Here is an 18,289-nt window from a genome sequence, read left to right on the forward strand (position 1 = left end):
ATTTCTAAGTTTGGTGTCTTGCATGTTTTTCTTTTCTTGAAAATTTTTCAAAAATAAGTTCTTGATGTTCATCATGATCTTCAAAATGTTCTTGGTGTTCATCTTGACATTCATAGTGCCAGTTTGGGCGTTTAACTCCCATTTGGGTGCCAGTTCCAGCGTTTAACGCTGGGATTTCTTGAGGTGACTTTGAACGCCGGTTTGGGCCATCAAATCTTGGGCAAAGTATGGACTATCATATATTGCTGGAAAGCCCAGGATGTCTACTTTCCAACGCCGTTGAGAGCGCGCCAATTGGGCTTCTGTAGCTCCAGAAAATCCACTTCGAGTGCAGGGAGGTCAGAATCCAACAGCATCTGCAGTCCTTTTTGGTCTCTGAATCAGATTTCTGCTCAGGTCCCTCAATTTCAGCCAGAAAATACCTGAAATCACAGAAAAACACACAAACTCATAGTAAAGTCCAGAAAAGTGAATTTTAACTAAAAACTAATAAAAATATACTAAAAACTAACTATATCATAACAAAAACATACTAAAAACAATGCCAAAAAGTATACAAATTATCCGCTCATCAGGTATTCAGTGATCCAATCCGTGAGGCGAGAGCTTGTTAGTAGAGGTCAGGCCGTTTAAGGTAGAGTTAAGTGTGTTCTCCAAGGTCTTTTGTCTTTGGTGAATAACACTAAGAGTGTTGCTATCCAACGGAGGTTGGGGTGGATAGGAGGGTTTATTTGTTGGGAGAAAGGGCTCATAATACGACGATGGTTCCTCTTGATAAGGGTTTGGAGATAGTTCATCTTGATAGGGATATGGAGGTGGTGTATATTGAGGTGGTGGTTCTATGTATGGTTCATGTGGCTCATAAGGTGGTTGGGTTGGTGGATATGGGTTAGGGTCATATGGAGGTGTTTGGTGGTAAGGAATTTGTGAGTATGGTGGTTCAAAATTATGTTGAGGAGGGGGTTCATAGGCATATGGTGGTGCTAGTTGGTAACTACAAGGGGGTCCACCATATCTATCGTCTTGGTACGCACCCTGGAATGGCTCTTGACCATAGTAATTTGGTGAAGGTTGGTTGTCACGAGGAGGTCCACTGTAACTATTGTCTTGTGGTGCACGAAATTGTGATCTCTAATAATGGCATTCAACTTGGTATGCGCGTTTATAACTCAATACTTTCTTCACAACCTCGCACAACTAACCAACAAGTGCACTGGGTCGTCCAAGTAATAAACCTTACGTGAGTAAGGGTCGATCCCAAGGAGATTGTTGGTATGAAGCAAGCTATGGTCATCTTGTAAATCTCAGTCAGGCGGATAATAAATGGTTATGGAGTTTTCGAATAATAATAATAAATAAACAGAAAATAAAGATAAAAATACTTATGTAAATCATTGGTGAGAATTTCAGATAAGTGTTTGGAGATGCTTTTTCCTGTTGGATTTCTGCTTTTCTACTGCCTTCCTTCAATCCTTTTTACTCCTTTCCATGGCAAGTTGTATGTAGGGCATCACCGTTGTCAATGGCTACATCCCATCCTCTCAGTGAAAATGGTCCAAATGCTCTGTCCACTACAAGAAAACACGTCTTTTGCCATGCTTTTAAAGCGTGGCGAAAAGCTGAAAAAAATGCGGCGATAGCTTTTCGCCACGCTTTTTGAGCTATCGCCACGCTTTCGAAAGGGTGGCCTATCAAAGGGTGGCGGTCGCTCTATCGCCACGCTTTTTGCAGCCTAGTGCCATGCTTTTTTACAAACTACCACTTGGAAAAGCGTGGCTGTAGATGGGAAATACGGCCACGCTTTAAAAGCGTGGCGATAGGTAGAGATATGGCCACGCTATAAAAGTGTGGTGATAGGGCAGATCTGGCCACGCTTTTCATGCGTGGCAGTAGACCAATTATGGCCACGCTTGTAAAGCGTGGCAAAAACAGGAGATAAGGCCACGCTTTTAAAACGTGGCAAAAGGTGAGGTACGGCCACGCGTGTAAAGCGTGGCGAAAGCATGGTAGTAGAGCAGGTATGGCCACGCTTGAAAAGCGTGGCGAAAAAGCTTAGATACAGCCACGCTTTCTAAGCGTGGCAATAGACAGAGATATGGCCATATGGCCACGTTTTTAAAGCGTGGCAAAAAAGATGGTCAGTAACCTAGTTCCCTTTTTAATCTTCATAAATAAAACCTTACATGAATTCATAGATAATTTTTAATTTAGTCAATGGCCAATAATCAAGTAATCCAACTTTCATAAAATTGTCACCAAAATAAGTGTGTGATCACATAACAACATACACTAACAAAATACCAAAAGTGAAAATCATAACTACTCATGAATTCCTAATACATGAATTAGAATTCCTAATCAAAGTCTTCTTCAAAATACCAAAAGTGAAAGTCATAACTTCTCATGAAATTCCTAATACATGTATTAGAATTCCTAATTAATCAAAGTCTTCTTGTACTTCATGCCAAGATATAAAAACTTCATGTATCATTGCAAGGTAAATTGTTTTGACCTGTGCCCTGCAAAATAAAAAACACAAATGAACAACGACAAATGAAAAATGGATGATGCAGTAAACTTCAACCCACTAATTTTTCTAACAATCAGATTTGACATCAAACTTAATTTTTGTAACATAAAAAGCATTCTAACAATCAGATTTAATTTTGCTACATATATCCACTAATCTACACAAGGATTCTCAAAATCTCCTTTATATTTGATATCAAACAAACAACTTATTGTTCAATAAATAAATCTGATTTATAGCATCAATAAAAACGTGATACAACATTCATGTTCTTTCAGCCAATGTTAGATATTCTATTGTTGAGCCAAGCCTAAACCTAACAAACTAAAAATGAAACATATATTACTTATTTTTAACAAAATAAAGATGTAAATGTGGCATAAGGTCTCTGGTAGCAATTTAATTTTGATCATGCCCTACACAATATGATGATATCAGCCAGTACCATTAATATCTCTCTAACATTTCATAACACACTGAAATTTGAATCGTGCATTCAGAATTTTTAGATAGATGGAACCAATAAGTGAAATAAGTGAAAAAGAAGATGCAAAACGAACAACAATGGCAACTAGTTCGAACCTTCCAAGTTCTAACAAACTTAACTCTTTCCACCAGTAATAGTTATTCAAAATCATATTAGAACCTTCCAAGTTCGAATTCAGCAACAACAAACAAAATTGAAGTACTTTGTTATATTCTAACATTTTTATTAATAAAAATATTATAATTTTACCTACATCATCTTTGTGTGGAATGTGAGTTGATTCGGAGGAGCGAGGAGTATTTTTTGCTCTGCTACTTGAGGTATCCAAAGGAGAATCTTGGGCAGCTTGAACTAAGGCTGCTACCTCTTCATCACTCATTCCAGGGTTGAGTTGGTGCACCAATACCTTTAATAAACCACATACACCATCCATCTTCTTCTCTAATGATGAGACCTTAGTGTTATATTCAACTTTTATGTGGCGAATCTCCTCATCTTTTTTAAGAGAGCTTCTTGTAATCGAAGCCCCATAACAACGAACTCGACCTGGTTGGTCCTTTCCTAACACTCCTACAAATGCATCCTCTTCATTTTCTCCTGCTTCTAAGCGGTTCTAAAGTTCAGTCTATCAAAAAGCAACAACCAATAAGGTTCAAAGTTGCATTAACTCAATTTAGATAGAAATCACATCAGAATTCATAATGTAAATATCTAAAATACAAATACAAACAACTCACAATTGTGGCTTGTGTTTTAGCATCAATTTCTTTTCCTTTTTTACTTGTGCGAGTTGCTATGAAAGCTTCAGCCCTTGATGGTTCTTCACTGTTCTCTTTAGGGTCGCGCTAGAGTACATAGAGAAAAGTTTACATGAAGCATACTAACTAGGCAACTACACCATGAATACATATAAAAGAGAAATCACAAAGAATAAGTTATATTACCAGCTGCTTACGCACTATTCCAAAATTTGTGGATCCCATTCGGTGAGGACATGTTTCTTTTAACCTATTTTCAGTATTCTTAGCAGAGATAGCCTAAATATAAAGAATCAACCTAAGTTTAGGAACATGAAAAATCAATGATAGTATGCTAGATGGTATAAGAAGAAATAAAAGGCAATATTACCTTGATGGCCGGAAGACTCCAATACCGAATTAGTTTGCGAAATTGAACCTCGGGAATATCTAATGGTCGGTTCTTTATCATTTCTTTCTTTGTGTTGTACTTCACAAAATGCTCTTTTTTATTTCTCTCTTATATTTTTTCCATGCACCACAAAATCCCCGCATTACCCACGGCTTTGAACTTATGGGAAGAATAAACTTTTGCTATGCAAACACAACACATTAGAATATCAACGGTTAGCACAAATAATGTGACAAATAAATTAACAAAAATTATCTATAATGCCATATTTACATACATTAGCATACTCCCACATGTCCTCTTTGAGTTTATTAAGCACACCATGCCAACTAGTATATAACAAAGTCACAAAACGAGGGTTTCTAACTGTTGTGCCCAATAGTTGGTTGAGGTCAGATACAACCTCGTTGGTTGGACCTACAGGCTGCCCTTGAAAAAATACCACCTCCCGTCGATCATTAAAATCTGTGGCATGAAGCTTTTTGCACGTAGTTTTTCCACGGGTTTTCTTCTTTATTGTGCCTAAGTCCGAATAAAATAACATAATTCAATTGAGAAGTAATATTAGCTCTAATTAGACAATAAACTAAACAAGAAAAGTACCTTCATTACTAGTTTGTCCTCCACTACCTGCATCATTTGCATTATCATCAAGCTTATTTTCTTCATCTTCCTCATCTTCTTCATCTTCCAAATTTATCCCATGTACCTTAAAATACATGTCAAGACTCATTCCTTTTTTATTTGAAGTTGCACTCATCTCGCTTGTATCTTCTCCGTCATCATCATAATTTATGTCATTTTGATCCATTGCATCAAGTTCAGCACCTTTGTGGCTAGTTTAGGATTTCTTTTCAACTTCAAACATTGTCCCATTTCCATTATGCGTGCATTCTTGAAAAAGTGTCATTGGTTGAGCCTTCCTTGTTTTCTTCGAAGTCCTAACTTACTCTTCAAATGCATCCTCCACTATTGTGATAGGTTGTTTGCTTGTTGGATCCTTTGGAGCTTGAGCTTGCAAGCTAACCTTCTCATTTTCAACCATGACCCATTCTCTCTTAATATTGTATTGTTTTAACAATTCAGCACTTGACTTCACTTGTGTAACCTCAAAGGAATTATTTTTTTAGGCTTTTTTCTTTCATTTTTTGGCCTAAGGTAAGTATCCGTTTTCTTTTAGTGATTTTCCCTTTCTCTATTCTGCATACACAAAATAATAACAATGAATAAAATGATAATTAAATAATAATTAAATGAGCATAATCAACTGAAGTAAGTAATTAACTAAGCAAAACAACTAAGGAAAGTGGGTTGTTTAGGATTCTACCAAAAAAACTTGTCAAGTTGTTTCAGAGTCAAGGTCCTCCATGTACTCATATTCGTTTTCCTCGTCTTCCTCACAATATTGTTTGGAAAACATGTTTTGATCCATATCTATAATAGTTGTTCGTAGATCATTCGTCACTAGATCAATTTCGCCATTATCATTTGGAAGACTTGGAATCACTTCAGGTTCGCATGGCTCCCTTACATATATTATGAGGGAATCAGACTCAAGGTCATTACTTACCCTAAATAAATCTCTTTTAATTGTTTTCATAACATAGTGCTTGTCCCTAACATATGGGCCTTGCACGTAAAAGCATTGGTTTACTTGAGATGTTAGCACAAATGGTTCTTCTTGGTAGCATTTTTTATTGAAATACACATATGAAAGACCAAAGTTGTCTTTTGCAATTGTATATCACTCACACTTAAACAAGACTACCTTAAATTGGCCATAATAATCAAATTCAAATATATCAACTATTCTACTATAGTAGGCTACTTTTGCTTCAATTGGGTTCTTATCTTTCACACTAGCAAAACTAGGAGTCAATGCCTCTAATGTGACACCACTATTTTGAGTTTTACGTCTCACATCACGGTGCCTTGTATGGAAACTATATCCATTGATAATATAACCTGAAAATCTTTTTGCAACTCGATTTGGACCCCTAGCCAACCCTTTTACCTAACCAGGCACATCCTTTTTCATGGCACAAATTTTAAACAATTCTGAAAATTGTTGACTGCGGTCCTTGGCTTTCTCCCACTTTGTTCTTCGTAGATTGTTATCATTAACTGCCTCCTCATGCTCTCTGAAGAGATTAAATATTCATAGTCTTAGTTGTTAGTAAGGTTAAATATGATGATTGAGATCTAACAAATGGTAATGAATCGAACAAAATACCTCATGTAGACTTCGATCTTATCACAATTGTTTAGGATGTATGCATGACCTTGTATTTCTAATTTTTTATCTAAAATAAATAAATTTCCTATTCTTCCACCAAGAGGACATCCTTTGCTTGGAAACAAACTAGGAGTTCGCACCTCATCTAAAACACACTCATCGTTGTTCCGACAGATTCTATTAAATCTTGTCTGAACATCTTCATGCAAATATCTTGAAAAAAAATTAATACACTCATTCGCCAAATATCCTTTGGCAATAGATCCTTCTGGACGACTTCTATTACGAACATACGATTTTAGTGTGCACATATACCGTTCAACAGGGTACATCCAACGATATTGAACTGGACCACCTAACCTCACCTCATTTTCCAAATGAATAGGTAAGTGCACCATTATGTCAAAAAAACTAGGAGAAAAAATCCTCTCAAATTGGCATAATATCTCAGCAATCTCTGCTTCTAAGTTAACTACCTCATCTAGGCTAATTACTTTCTGACATATTCGGCAAAAAAATGAACATAATCGAACTAGAGCGATAGCAACATCATTAGTAAGTATGCTCTTGATTGGTACTTGCAACAAGTAATGCAACATGAAATAAGCATCGTGGGTCTTGTAACCAGAAATCTTCTTTTCTGTTTCATGCACACATCGAGCAATATTGGAAGCGCTACCGTCTGGTAATTTTGCCGCTTTCAACACACTACAAAAGATTGTTTTCTCTGCTGGAGTCATTGAAAAGCATGCCTTTGCTAACTTAGTTTTTTTATCCTTCGTATCTTTTGGTTGAAGGTTTTTCCTGATACCCATGTCTTTAAGGTCAAAATGAGCAGCTGCATGATCCTTTGTCTTTCCGAGTATATCTAAAAGAGTTCCAATTATGCTATCAACTATATTTTTCTCTATGTGCATGACATCAAGGTTGTGTCTAAACATGTTGGACTTTCAATATGGTAAATAAAAAAAGATTGACCATTTTTTCCAATTTGATATGCCATTCTTTGATCTCTTTTGCTTCTTCCCAAAAGAATTATCTACCTCTTGCAATATATCAAATACAGTTGAACCTTCTAACAACTGTGGTGGAGACCTGAGTTCAGTTTTTCCATTGAAAGATCTTTTGTTATGCCTCCATGGATGATTCATGGGTAAAAACCTTCGGTGATCCACATAAACAGTCTTGTGACTATGTTTCAGATAGATAGAAGAAGTCTCATCATTACAACATGGACAAGCCAATTTTCCCTTTGTACTCCACCCAGATAACATAGCATACACAAGGAAGTCATTAATTGTCCACAAAAGACATGCTCTCATGTTGAATGTTTTGTTTTCTTTTGAATCATATGTTTCGACACCTGACTTCCATAATTCTTTTAATTCTTCAATCAACGGTTGAAGATAGACATCAATGTCATTTCCCAGTGATTGTGGTCCAGGAATGAGTAAAGATAGCATAAAATAATCAGGCTCCATGCTCATCCAAGGGAGTAGATTATACACCATCAGAACAACAGGCCATGTACTGCGTGTACTGCTCAAAGTTCAGAATAGACTGAATCCGTCGCTTGCTAACCCAAGTCTCACATTACGAGGCTCCTTTGCAAAATCTTCATATCGATTGTCAAATAGTTTCCAAGATTCACCATCGGCAGGATGCCTTAAGGACCCATCTTTAACACGCTCATTGTGATGCCAAGACATAGCTTCGACAGTTCTTGTGCACATAAAAAGCCGTTGAAGTCTGGGAATCAAAGGGAAATGCCTTAGAGTTTTCGCAACAACTTTGCGAGGCTTTCTAGATGAGGTAACATCATCTCCTTCTTCATGATGCTCAATATAACGGGATGTTCCACAAACATGACAAGATGAGTCATTCTCATACCTGTTCCGATACAACATGCAGTCATTGTGACATGCATCGATCTTTTGGTAGTCAAGACCCAAGTCCTTCACTATATTCTTGGTTTTATCAAAAGAAATAGGAATATTCAAATATGGAATTGCTTCTTTCAATAATTCCAAGAGAGAAGTAAATGACGCATTACTCCAACCATGCAAGCATTTTAACAAGTAAAGACGAATGGTAAAGGATAATCTTGTGAATTCTTTACACCCGAGGTATAGTTCTTGGCTTGCCTCGTCTACCAATTTATAAAATTCCTTTGCACATTCGTTAGGCCCATGTTTTGTCCGTCAAGTTGTGTATTATGTCGAAATCTATCACGTAACAACTCATCAATGTTATCATTGCAGTTATATTCACCGCCTATGTCACTGTCAATATCCATAACAAAAAGTGCTTCTCCATGATTAAACCACCGCCTATAACCTTTTACAAAACCGTGGCATATTAGATGATCATATACGTCATCTCTCTTTAACCAAAATATATTACAACACTTTGCACAAGAGCCTTGAATTTCTTCCCCTTGAGAAACTCCCTTTGATGAGAAAGCAAAGTGTAAAAATCTTTCTACACCAACTTGATATTCTTTCTCATGACGTGGTGTATCCATCCAGTCTTTCGACATATCCATCGAAAAACTATATATTTCACGTAGATAGCTAAGTTTCTAAATTGGAGTCCTTACTAATAGTCTCACTAACTGCAAATCTAACTTCCTAATTAACTAAGAGACAATGTTGTGCAAGCCTCCAAAATACTTTGAAGGCATTAGACATAAAATAACAGAGAAAATTAAATTTTAGCAATGCTTAAAGAAGGTCCTAAAGTGATGAGTGCCTCAGGAAAGCACTAAGTTGCACGCATAACATCAATAACAAATTAATAGATGTATTTAAATTTTCATAAACCAAACTTAATTACTGTCCTAATCCGTTCCACAACAGTAGCAAAGTGGTAGCACAGCAGAAGCAGAATTAGAGAGATAGCAGCGGCAGCGAACAGCTATTCAGCAGCAGACTATTATATTACCACAAGAGCAGCAGAACAAAGAAGTGGCAGCAGTAGTGGATAGATAACTATCGAAAGCCTGAAAAAAAATAAGCTACATTGAAACCCAAATTGCTAATTAAAAATAGCAAAAGAGTAGAATGTCCTTAAATGGCCTAATGCATTTGTTCTTTTTACTACTACTAAAATCCACTCATCATGTTGTGGCATTTATACTTCTATACTCCTAAGTCTTAACCCATAATTTTGTTTTCAATTTTCTTAAACTTTAATACAATTTGCTAGTTAATGCAAAGTATAAAGTGGGTTGATGTGAATGTGAAGGAATAAAAAAGGGAAAATGGAAGCAAGTGTTGGGAGCTACTGATTGCTGATGGGGAAATGCATTAGGACCCCCTTTTAAAAAAGCATATTTAAATTCAAATTTTGAATAAGTAAAAAGAAAATTCAAATTTAAATAAGGCTTATTTTAACTGATATGACCCATTTAATATCATTTCCATTTTTAAAATATTATTTTTTAAATCTATTTTTTCTTAGACAAAAAAGTGAAGGGATAACCATTTTTATCTAAAGCTTTTTTTTAGAATTCGAACGCAAATAAAAGGCTTGAAAAAAAGAGTTATAATCTAGTTGTTGCAATTCCCAATTATTGGCCAGTGGTGAGAACAACAAACCATATGCATAATGTATTCATAGCATATATAGAAATGGTCATCAAGCTTTTTGAACTGGAATATCCAACAATCAAAATACTACTATGGTCCAGGCTCCACACTTTTTAATTTCGTCACACTCTGAACCTTATAAAACTTAAAAACATAGAAACTACAGTACACCTTGAAACTAACCAATAAACTGCAGACTCATTGACCAATGGCAGAGACGAATGCACCAGTAGGGATGAAGGAGCAAAGTGGAAACAGCGGAACCTCTTCAAACTTATTCTTCTTCTCTCTCAATAGCTTCAATGTTGTTACTGGTTGTTACTGTAAAACACAAAGCATAATAACATTACTTTGTTAATTAGTGAGCAGAAGAAGAAATGCAAATTGAGAAATCAGCAGTAGCCAATGATTAAGGATGTAATGAGCATGAATGCATAATAAGCACAAAGAATCGCAACGAGGAAACGCATTGCTAACACATGGCACGAAGCAGCAACACTTATTAAACAGTAGAAGTAAATAGCTGTTTTCCAGGTTCAAGCAAGCAGCAAACAGAATTCATATGACTTAACCAGTTCCACAAACTGAAATCATTATAGTTCATATAACAGTCTATATTCTCTAATTAACCACCTAATTCAACTAAACTAAATTAGTTGAACTAAACAAGCTAAACATAATGAGCTAAACTGGATTAATCAAACAGAAATATTGGTGAGAGCATGATCAATTATTTATTGGTGAGAGCATGGTAACAATAGACTGCAGTATTACACAAACTACACCATAAATTACATATGAGCTACAGTTTTCAAAGAAAAATAGGGGCCAAAAAAAATATGAGCTACACCATAATATGATACTCTATCAAACAAAAGGCCGTCCAACAACCAGATCAGAAGAAAAATTAGATTAGACAATAAGGCCAGCAAACAGTCAAGACAACAAGAAAAACGAAAAATAAACACACAAGCTATGCACATTAAATAAAATCAGTCAAGTTCAACCAGATCTTAGATCTCTACAGTAGAAGATTGGAATCAGAGTTATCAGCATGCTATATATAGTTAAACATAGCACAATTTCTAGATCTACTAGGTCTCTTCATAGCAATAAGTGCAAATTACAAAAAGAGAAGTTGAAATTAAATGAGAAAACATAATACATATAGTAGTAGTGGTAAGAGTTGCCTATAGACTATAGGGTTCCCTTCAATCTATATTTCCTTATTTAATTGCCATGTTACTACAACCAAAGTTGTACACATACAATATGAAAATAATCCATATAGGTAGCAGGTCTCCTATTCTGAATGCTTGTTCTTTATAAACTAACAAATATTTAATTTAACCTTACCATCCTTTACTCTGAGTAAAACCAAACAAAATGCTGATATCAATATCATGGTCCAATCCAGAAAAGAAAAAGAAAAAGAAACAAATATATGTTATGTAAGGATAAGAAACACTTAAAAATATAAAATTGAAGGTGCTACCTTATTCATAGCTGCCATTGCCTTACTAGCTCCTTGCATACCAGCAGCAACATTCAGAGAAAAGACAAATTCATTCTGAACAGCAGCAGTAAACAAAATAAAACCTACATTTAATAACCAGTCCAAATTCTCTAATTAACCACCTAATTCAACTAAACTAAATTAGTTGAACCAAACAAGCTAAACCAGATTAATCAAACAGAAATAAAATCAAATGAGATGAAAGAGAAACCTGGGAAGCAGGGAATTGGAACAGGTGAAAGAAAGGGAAAGATTGATGATGATGAGTGAATGGCCGGAGCAACATGGTGGTGGCCTAGTGGTGGCGTTGGGGTAGCGGCAGTGGCGGAGGGTGGGTACACAGTAAAACAGGGTCTAGTAGTGGCTCTTAACAGAATCTTGGACAAGTTCCCCGAGACTGCCATGCTGAACAAGAATAAAGGTAATTAATTAGTTCAAATAAACAACATAATATCAAGTATCGATAAGTAACACGATTGTATGATTATCTTGAAATTCATTCACAAAGTCACAGTCCAACAATAGAAATAACATCATATAAAGTCAGTAACTTAAAACCTCTTCAAGGGAAAGCTAATAATAAAGAAGGCCATTAGTGGTGAAAATGTGGAACTTATGGATATAATCAAGTTTTAAATTTTCCATCTGAAACTCTTCAGTCAATGAAAGAGATGGAATTCAAAATAGAAGGCATCAACCAAAAGAGCACAAGAGAAATACATAAGATTATTCTACAATTAATCATAATTGGTTTTGTAGAAAATTTAGAGTGGCCACATTGATCAAATGTATATTGACAATTACACCATCACTTTCCATTGATTTTTTTGTACAAACACAACCAGACTAATTATTTGTCCTCAATTACTGTATCCTTATAAGATCTACATAATTACCATTTTGTGTGATTTAACCCGCATTGTAATTAGTTATCTATTATCATGCATTAATCCCCAAATATTTTTTAGGCGAAAGGCAAAAAACAGTGAGAATAAATGGAATATCAAAACCAGCAAGAAAACACACTATTGTTTTCCAATTTTAGCCCAAACTGAAACAATGCTCAAGTCATAACCAAAACAGAGTGTGTAACACCCTAATTAGCCTAAGCCTTACCTCGCGTCGTAAAGCCAAGGTTAATCAGAGATTACGACAGTTCTAAACTCAAACATAATATATATATATATAGAAAGAATAGTATAATCTAGAAGCCCGATAAAAGATATAGCTCAAAAACAAAATTTCGAAGCACAAACGTACTAACGGAGCTACTAGCTTAAGGCATAAGAAACAGAGAAGATATAACAAAAGATAAGTATATAATATCATAGGGAACTAGTCACGACTCGCGGAGTTTAAGCCGGCTAGCCATATACTGATATACAAAACCATACAGTGAAAACAGCTTATACAAGTTTTGTTCTCTCAAATACATGCCTCTAGGCAAAACAAAATACAAAAGGAGAGATGTATAAACAAAATAAACCAAAAAGAACTCAAAATGACCCAAGATTCTCCGCTCCTGTCACCAACCAAAGCAACTCACCGAGATGGGTTGCGACCTGCATCTGAAAAATACAACAACAATATGGTATGAGAACCGGAGGTTCTCAGTATGGTAACAGTTCCCAGTGATATAGGATATAAGACCCCGGGACGCCAAAGGCAATCCTAAGCTTCATATCCATCACAAGATTCAACTTAAAGCATTATAAAACATTTAAGCATAATATACCAACTTGAATTAAATAAACCAGGTTATCTATCTTAAGGAATTTCTATTCTAACCAAACACCGCTGTCCCACAGCCTTCACCAACCGATCCTCCATGCGATTCCATCGCCACCGCCTTCCGAACCTCCTCAATCCCAGCAGAAAACATAGATAATGTTCAAGGCAAGTAAAGCACAAGTAGTAGCATATATGGCAATTAATTCATATAGCAAGTAAGCATGTTATTCAATTAGGCAAACCATTACAAGTAGACAAAGCATACAAGCAAATAGGAAATGCATATGATGAATGCCTGCCCTATTGGCTGTGATATCACATTGTCGGTTCAACTGCCAACCCGACACATCTCCATGGAGACGTCGCCCTTCGGATTTCTTATATGGGAACCCCCGAGATATAGTGCCTGGATCACTGTCCAGGTACCGGCACCTGCTCGCCCTATAGATCCGAAGGGATGCGAGCGGGATATTCTTGCCTCAGACCTCACATCTCAACGTAAGCGGGATTAACCACCGTCCTTACGCCGCCGCCGCTACCTCGACAGGCGGGATTAACCACCGTCCCTGCCAGGCGCATAGCGTCTCAAAATATCATGTAAAAATATTATTCCAGTGGTTTTCAAAAGCATTTTCAGTATACATAGATCCATCATTCCTCATCTCATATACCAATTATCCTTCACCTAACGTCAAACCATTCTCAGCACGCCAGAAACCTAGGCCTCCGTTTTCTAATTTTATCTTAAAATCATGTACTAGAGCCCTTAATTTATATCCTATGTTCTAATACTCAAAACTAGGCCCAAACGTCTTTAAATGGTGTTATAGAAGCTTACAACCTTGTTGGGAAGGCAAAATAGTTGAAAACAAATAAATTTTTGAGAAACAAGACGTGTGCACCCGCACAATTCAGAAATCATGAAACTCTACAACTTTGCAAAATTTTAGATTTTTAACACCAACTTTGAATGATCGTAACTTCCTCTACAAAATTCCAATTTTCACAATCTTTATACTGATTCAAAGAGTTTTCAAGGATCTTTAATTCTAAACAATTTTCAATCAATTTCGAAAACCGAGGCAAAAGTTATGATCGAACAAAGTTCACCAAAAACTCAATTTTTCCAAACTTCACAATTACCGCCCTATCTCACCATACCCATACCAAATCATACCAAACCATCCAAAGCTCCATTTTTCATCAAAGTGTATCTTGGGTCACTAGCCTAAGTGTCCATGAATATTATATACTACATAGAGAAAACCGAAACCATACCTTGGCCATTTTCCAATATGTCCTTAACCCAAAATGAGCACCATAATGATCACCAACAAGCTTTCCAACACAACCCAAGCTTCCAACAATCACCAACAAGCTCCAAACTCACAACAATCAAACTATATATGCATAAACCATCACAAATCAACCTAGGGCTCATCATAAACAAAATTTCATAAGAGTTCAAAGTCTCTTACCTTTTCCAACAGATTTGGATGTCAAAACCTAATGCTAAGCAAGGATTAGAGTGAACTTAAACACCCAAAATCACAAAAACTCACTTGGTTCAAAACCCTAAAAACCCAAATTTTTAAGGAGAGGAACTGGGAAGATTTCGAGCTTTCCTTACCAGCTTCGTATATGTGTTTTGTAGAGCTCTTCACAAGGAACGCGTAGCCGCAAACGGTGCGGCGATCGGAGCTCCGTAGCTCAAGATATGAGCTTGGGAAGTTTGAAGTGAATAGTAACAATGGTGGAAAGCTCTCACCTCTCTCCTCACTTCAGCTGCTGTTGTGTTTAGGTTATGAGGGTGAAAGTGGCTGAATTGGGTTCATTTAAGTGTATTTATATGTTGGGCTTGGACCCAACTTGGGTCCGGTCCAATCCGTTAGCGTTTTTAGCCCGTTTGGCCTAACTTCGGGCCAAATCTTTAAAATTAAAGCCCGGTTTTCCATTTCTAATGTTTTTCTAAGGTTTTTGATGGTTTTCACTTTTCTCGTGCGGTACCAGGCAGACTTGAACCGATTCAACCGGTTCAATTGTCGGTTCGCAATTTTTCACGGTTTTTCGTAGAAAGCACATTTTCTGACTCAGAAAGACCCACTGAGTCCAAAAATCACCTTTAAATCCTCAAATTCTCTCTCTAACCTTTCGGAATCTAATTTGGGCAATTAATTCACTTAATTAACCGGTTGATTCGTTGCGGTTCTTACAGAGTGCATTTGTGATTTTGTCATTCCACAAAAAAACCATGTACGTCCATAACATCGCAAACAACACTAATATTGTGGCCAAGAAGGAACATGCGTGTTGAGCATGCAATTGACAGAGAGAACGAATCAGGAAAAAATGAAAATGGAAAGGGAAAGCCCTAAAAGTAAAAACAACAAAAAAAATTGAGAAAATAAAAAAAAGAAGCATTGGAAGGGAAAATCGATCAGACCTTTGGAATCGGAGGGCTTGGAGGAGAAGAGATCGTCGGCGAGCTTGACCTTGCCGTCACCCATGTTTGGTGGAGCTCGAAGGTGAACAGAGAGATCCAGAAAGATCGGTAGAAGAACAAGAAAGAGAAGAAGAGTATGAAGGCGAAGATGAAAAATTAGGAAGATGAAGAAGAAGTGGTTTCAAGTGACGAAGAGTGACGAAGGCGAAGGACGAAGGGCGAAGGGCTTCGTTGGGAGGAGCTCTTCCAGGCAAGTGGTTTCGAAGGTGAAAGAGTGGTTTTCGAAGATTAGGGTTAGTGTTAATAGGTTGGGGACCGGATTGGGGACCGGTTTGGAGCCGGGTTTGGGGCCGGGTTAGAGTCAATGGGTTGGGGACCCTCTCGCCACGCTTATAAAACGTCGTTGTTTCACTCTACGGCCACGCTTTTGAAGCGTGGCAGAAAAAACTTTTGGCCACGCTTTTAAAGCGTACCAAAAGAGTACCAGGATATGGCCACGTTTTGTAAGCATGGGCGTAATGAAACGCTGTCGCCACACTTTTAAAACGTCCTTGTTTCTCTTTATGGCCACGCTTTTGAAGCGTGGCAGAAAAAAAACGTGGCCGTTTCTCTAATCAATTGCCACCCTTACAAAAGCGTTGCCGTTGATCCTTTTCGCCACGCTTTTGAAGCGTGGCAAAAAAATGGCCAAATCTCTAATCTATCGCTTCCCTCATAAAAGTGTGGCCATTGACCACTTTTGGCCACGCTTTTGAAGCGTGGCATGAAAAAAACATGACCATAGGCCTTTTTTCTTGTAGTGCATATTCTCAATAGGGGAAGTGACTGCCGTAAAAATAATGAACAAAACGTAAATAATTGACTTTACTCAATAAAACTATTTTGATCAAGCCTTTGAAAATACTTCTTAATTTTACTTAGATACTTAAGTACTTTCCTTATATTCCTAAACTTAAAACAAATCTTAATCATAATAATAGTACTTAATCATCTCAACCCACAAATTAATAGCACAAGAGACCCAATTAGACACAAAAACAAGGCAGAATAAGACAACCAGTACAATCACAAAGAAATAAAATAAGTAAACACAACCAAATGCAAATGTTCAAATAATATGATGCATGTCTAGTCCTATCGCAGGTAATAAGCTCATTTATCGGTTTTGACCTGCACCCGATGCAATCCGACTCGCAAGTCAGATAAGGCATTCCAGCGGCATAACCTCTGCAAGGTTCCAACCTCTTGCAGGCGCTGATTCTCCAGCTGAAGCATGTAACCCATGTTCCTGGAAGCCATTCCATATTTACAGGAATTCCCGAACAATCATTCACATATGAAGCCCACGGTTTAACATTCTCACATCAGCACTATAACTACTTACTTTTCGTCATCCTCTTGTGACCTTTTATTCATTTCATAATCACACGTGCCGTGTTTTCTTTTCTTTTTCTTTCTTTCTCTTAACAAACCGAACTGAAATCATAACTTAAAACAAAATCTCTTCTCAAAATATTGAATTTAAAACATTATGCTTTTCGTAATAATTTGAGTTGAAAACAAGACTCTTTCCGTAATAAATCGAAATCTAATAAGATTCTTAAATCAGATTTGCTTTTAAATAACGCTTTAAACAAAGTCTTGGAGTTTTATAAAAAAAAATTCGACAGCATTTCCTCTAAGATTCGGACTGTGCCACTCTTCCAAGGTCCCTACCAACTATTTTTAATTCTCAAAAATCATTGATAAATCCAATAAACCATGTCCATTATCAAAACATTTATAAATCTGAAAGCTAACCAACTTCAATATCAGAATCATTTTCAACTCTCCATTCGTTACCAATAAATCAAACCAACATTTTCTCAAATTCTTTCCAACAGTTTTAAACCCAAGTCATTCCCTACCTTAGAAGTATAAATCATACTTTTCAATATTAAACCCTTTTCTCGTAATGTGTAAATATGTGAACCAATTCCTTTCTCAACATAGAATCATTTCTCAAAATAAGCTTATAAGTCAGATTTTCAAATCAAAATCACTGTTTTGTATACTTTTACAAAAACTCGGAAAGTACCTCCCTTTAAAATTTGACTTTGCCACCCTTATGAGCTCTCTTACTTTCATAATTTCTCAAGTCAACAATCAAATCAAAATATCAACCTAACCATAGATTCTAGCATTAATCACAACCTCAACTCAAGCTCAATTCATAGAACTCAACTCGTATTTCCAATTCAACAAACTACACCAAATTTGTCACCATTCACCATCATGATACAATTAGCAGCAACTACAACAATATCATCATTAATAACAGAGTTACAATTAACAAATACACAAATAGCTAGTCTAACCACCCAATTCTTTACAACACTTTCAAATAATCCAAAAATCAAATTTAGCATATTCAAACATACTATCACCAGAAATGCTTAACTTCATAAATTCTCATTAGTTAGTCATACAAAGCATTTATAAATTATTGGCAATTACTCAATAAACTTTTGACCTTCTTAAATTAAAAGCTCAAAATTTTAAAAACGAACCCCTTACCTCAATTAGTCGAAACCCACAAAGTTAAGCGTGACTCCAACTTCATTTTAA

At 36.4% G+C, this 18,289-nt stretch overlaps 1 protein-coding gene across 1 annotated transcript; it reads right to left on the minus strand.

Annotated features, from left to right (window-relative positions):
• Window positions 1–2,480: 2,480 nt before the first annotated feature.
• On the minus strand, window positions 2,481–5,211 carry LOC107483900 (uncharacterized). The gene is made up of 8 exons (XM_052260494.1): window positions 5,117–5,211; window positions 4,770–5,002; window positions 4,444–4,688; window positions 4,313–4,348; window positions 3,962–4,054; window positions 3,755–3,862; window positions 3,271–3,630; window positions 2,481–2,519 (listed from the first exon to the last, which is right to left on the minus strand). Exons 1-8 carry the CDS (start codon window positions 5,209–5,211, stop codon window positions 2,481–2,483), a joined length of 1,209 nt encoding a protein of 402 aa, XP_052116454.1.
• Window positions 5,212–18,289: the final 13,078 nt, after the last annotated feature.

This window comes from Arachis duranensis, chromosome 4 (assembly GCF_000817695.3).
Source record: "Arachis duranensis cultivar V14167 chromosome 4, aradu.V14167.gnm2.J7QH, whole genome shotgun sequence".
Lineage (NCBI taxonomy): Eukaryota > Viridiplantae > Streptophyta > Magnoliopsida > Fabales > Fabaceae > Arachis > Arachis duranensis.

Excerpts from the sequence above, each read along its gene's own strand:
- LOC107483900 (XM_052260494.1), bottom strand. The coding sequence starts at position 5,211 with ATGGTTGAAAATGAGAAGGTTAGCTTGCAAGCTCAAGCTCCAAAGGAT. Across the intron at positions 5,003-5,116 it reads GTGGAGGATGCATTTGAAGA|CCACAAAGGTGCTGAACTTG; the intron begins GTAAGTTAGGAC and ends ATCCTAAACTAG. Across the intron at positions 4,055-4,312 it reads CCATAAGTTCAAAGCCGTGG|GCTATCTCTGCTAAGAATAC; the intron begins GTAATGCGGGGA and ends CTTTATATTTAG.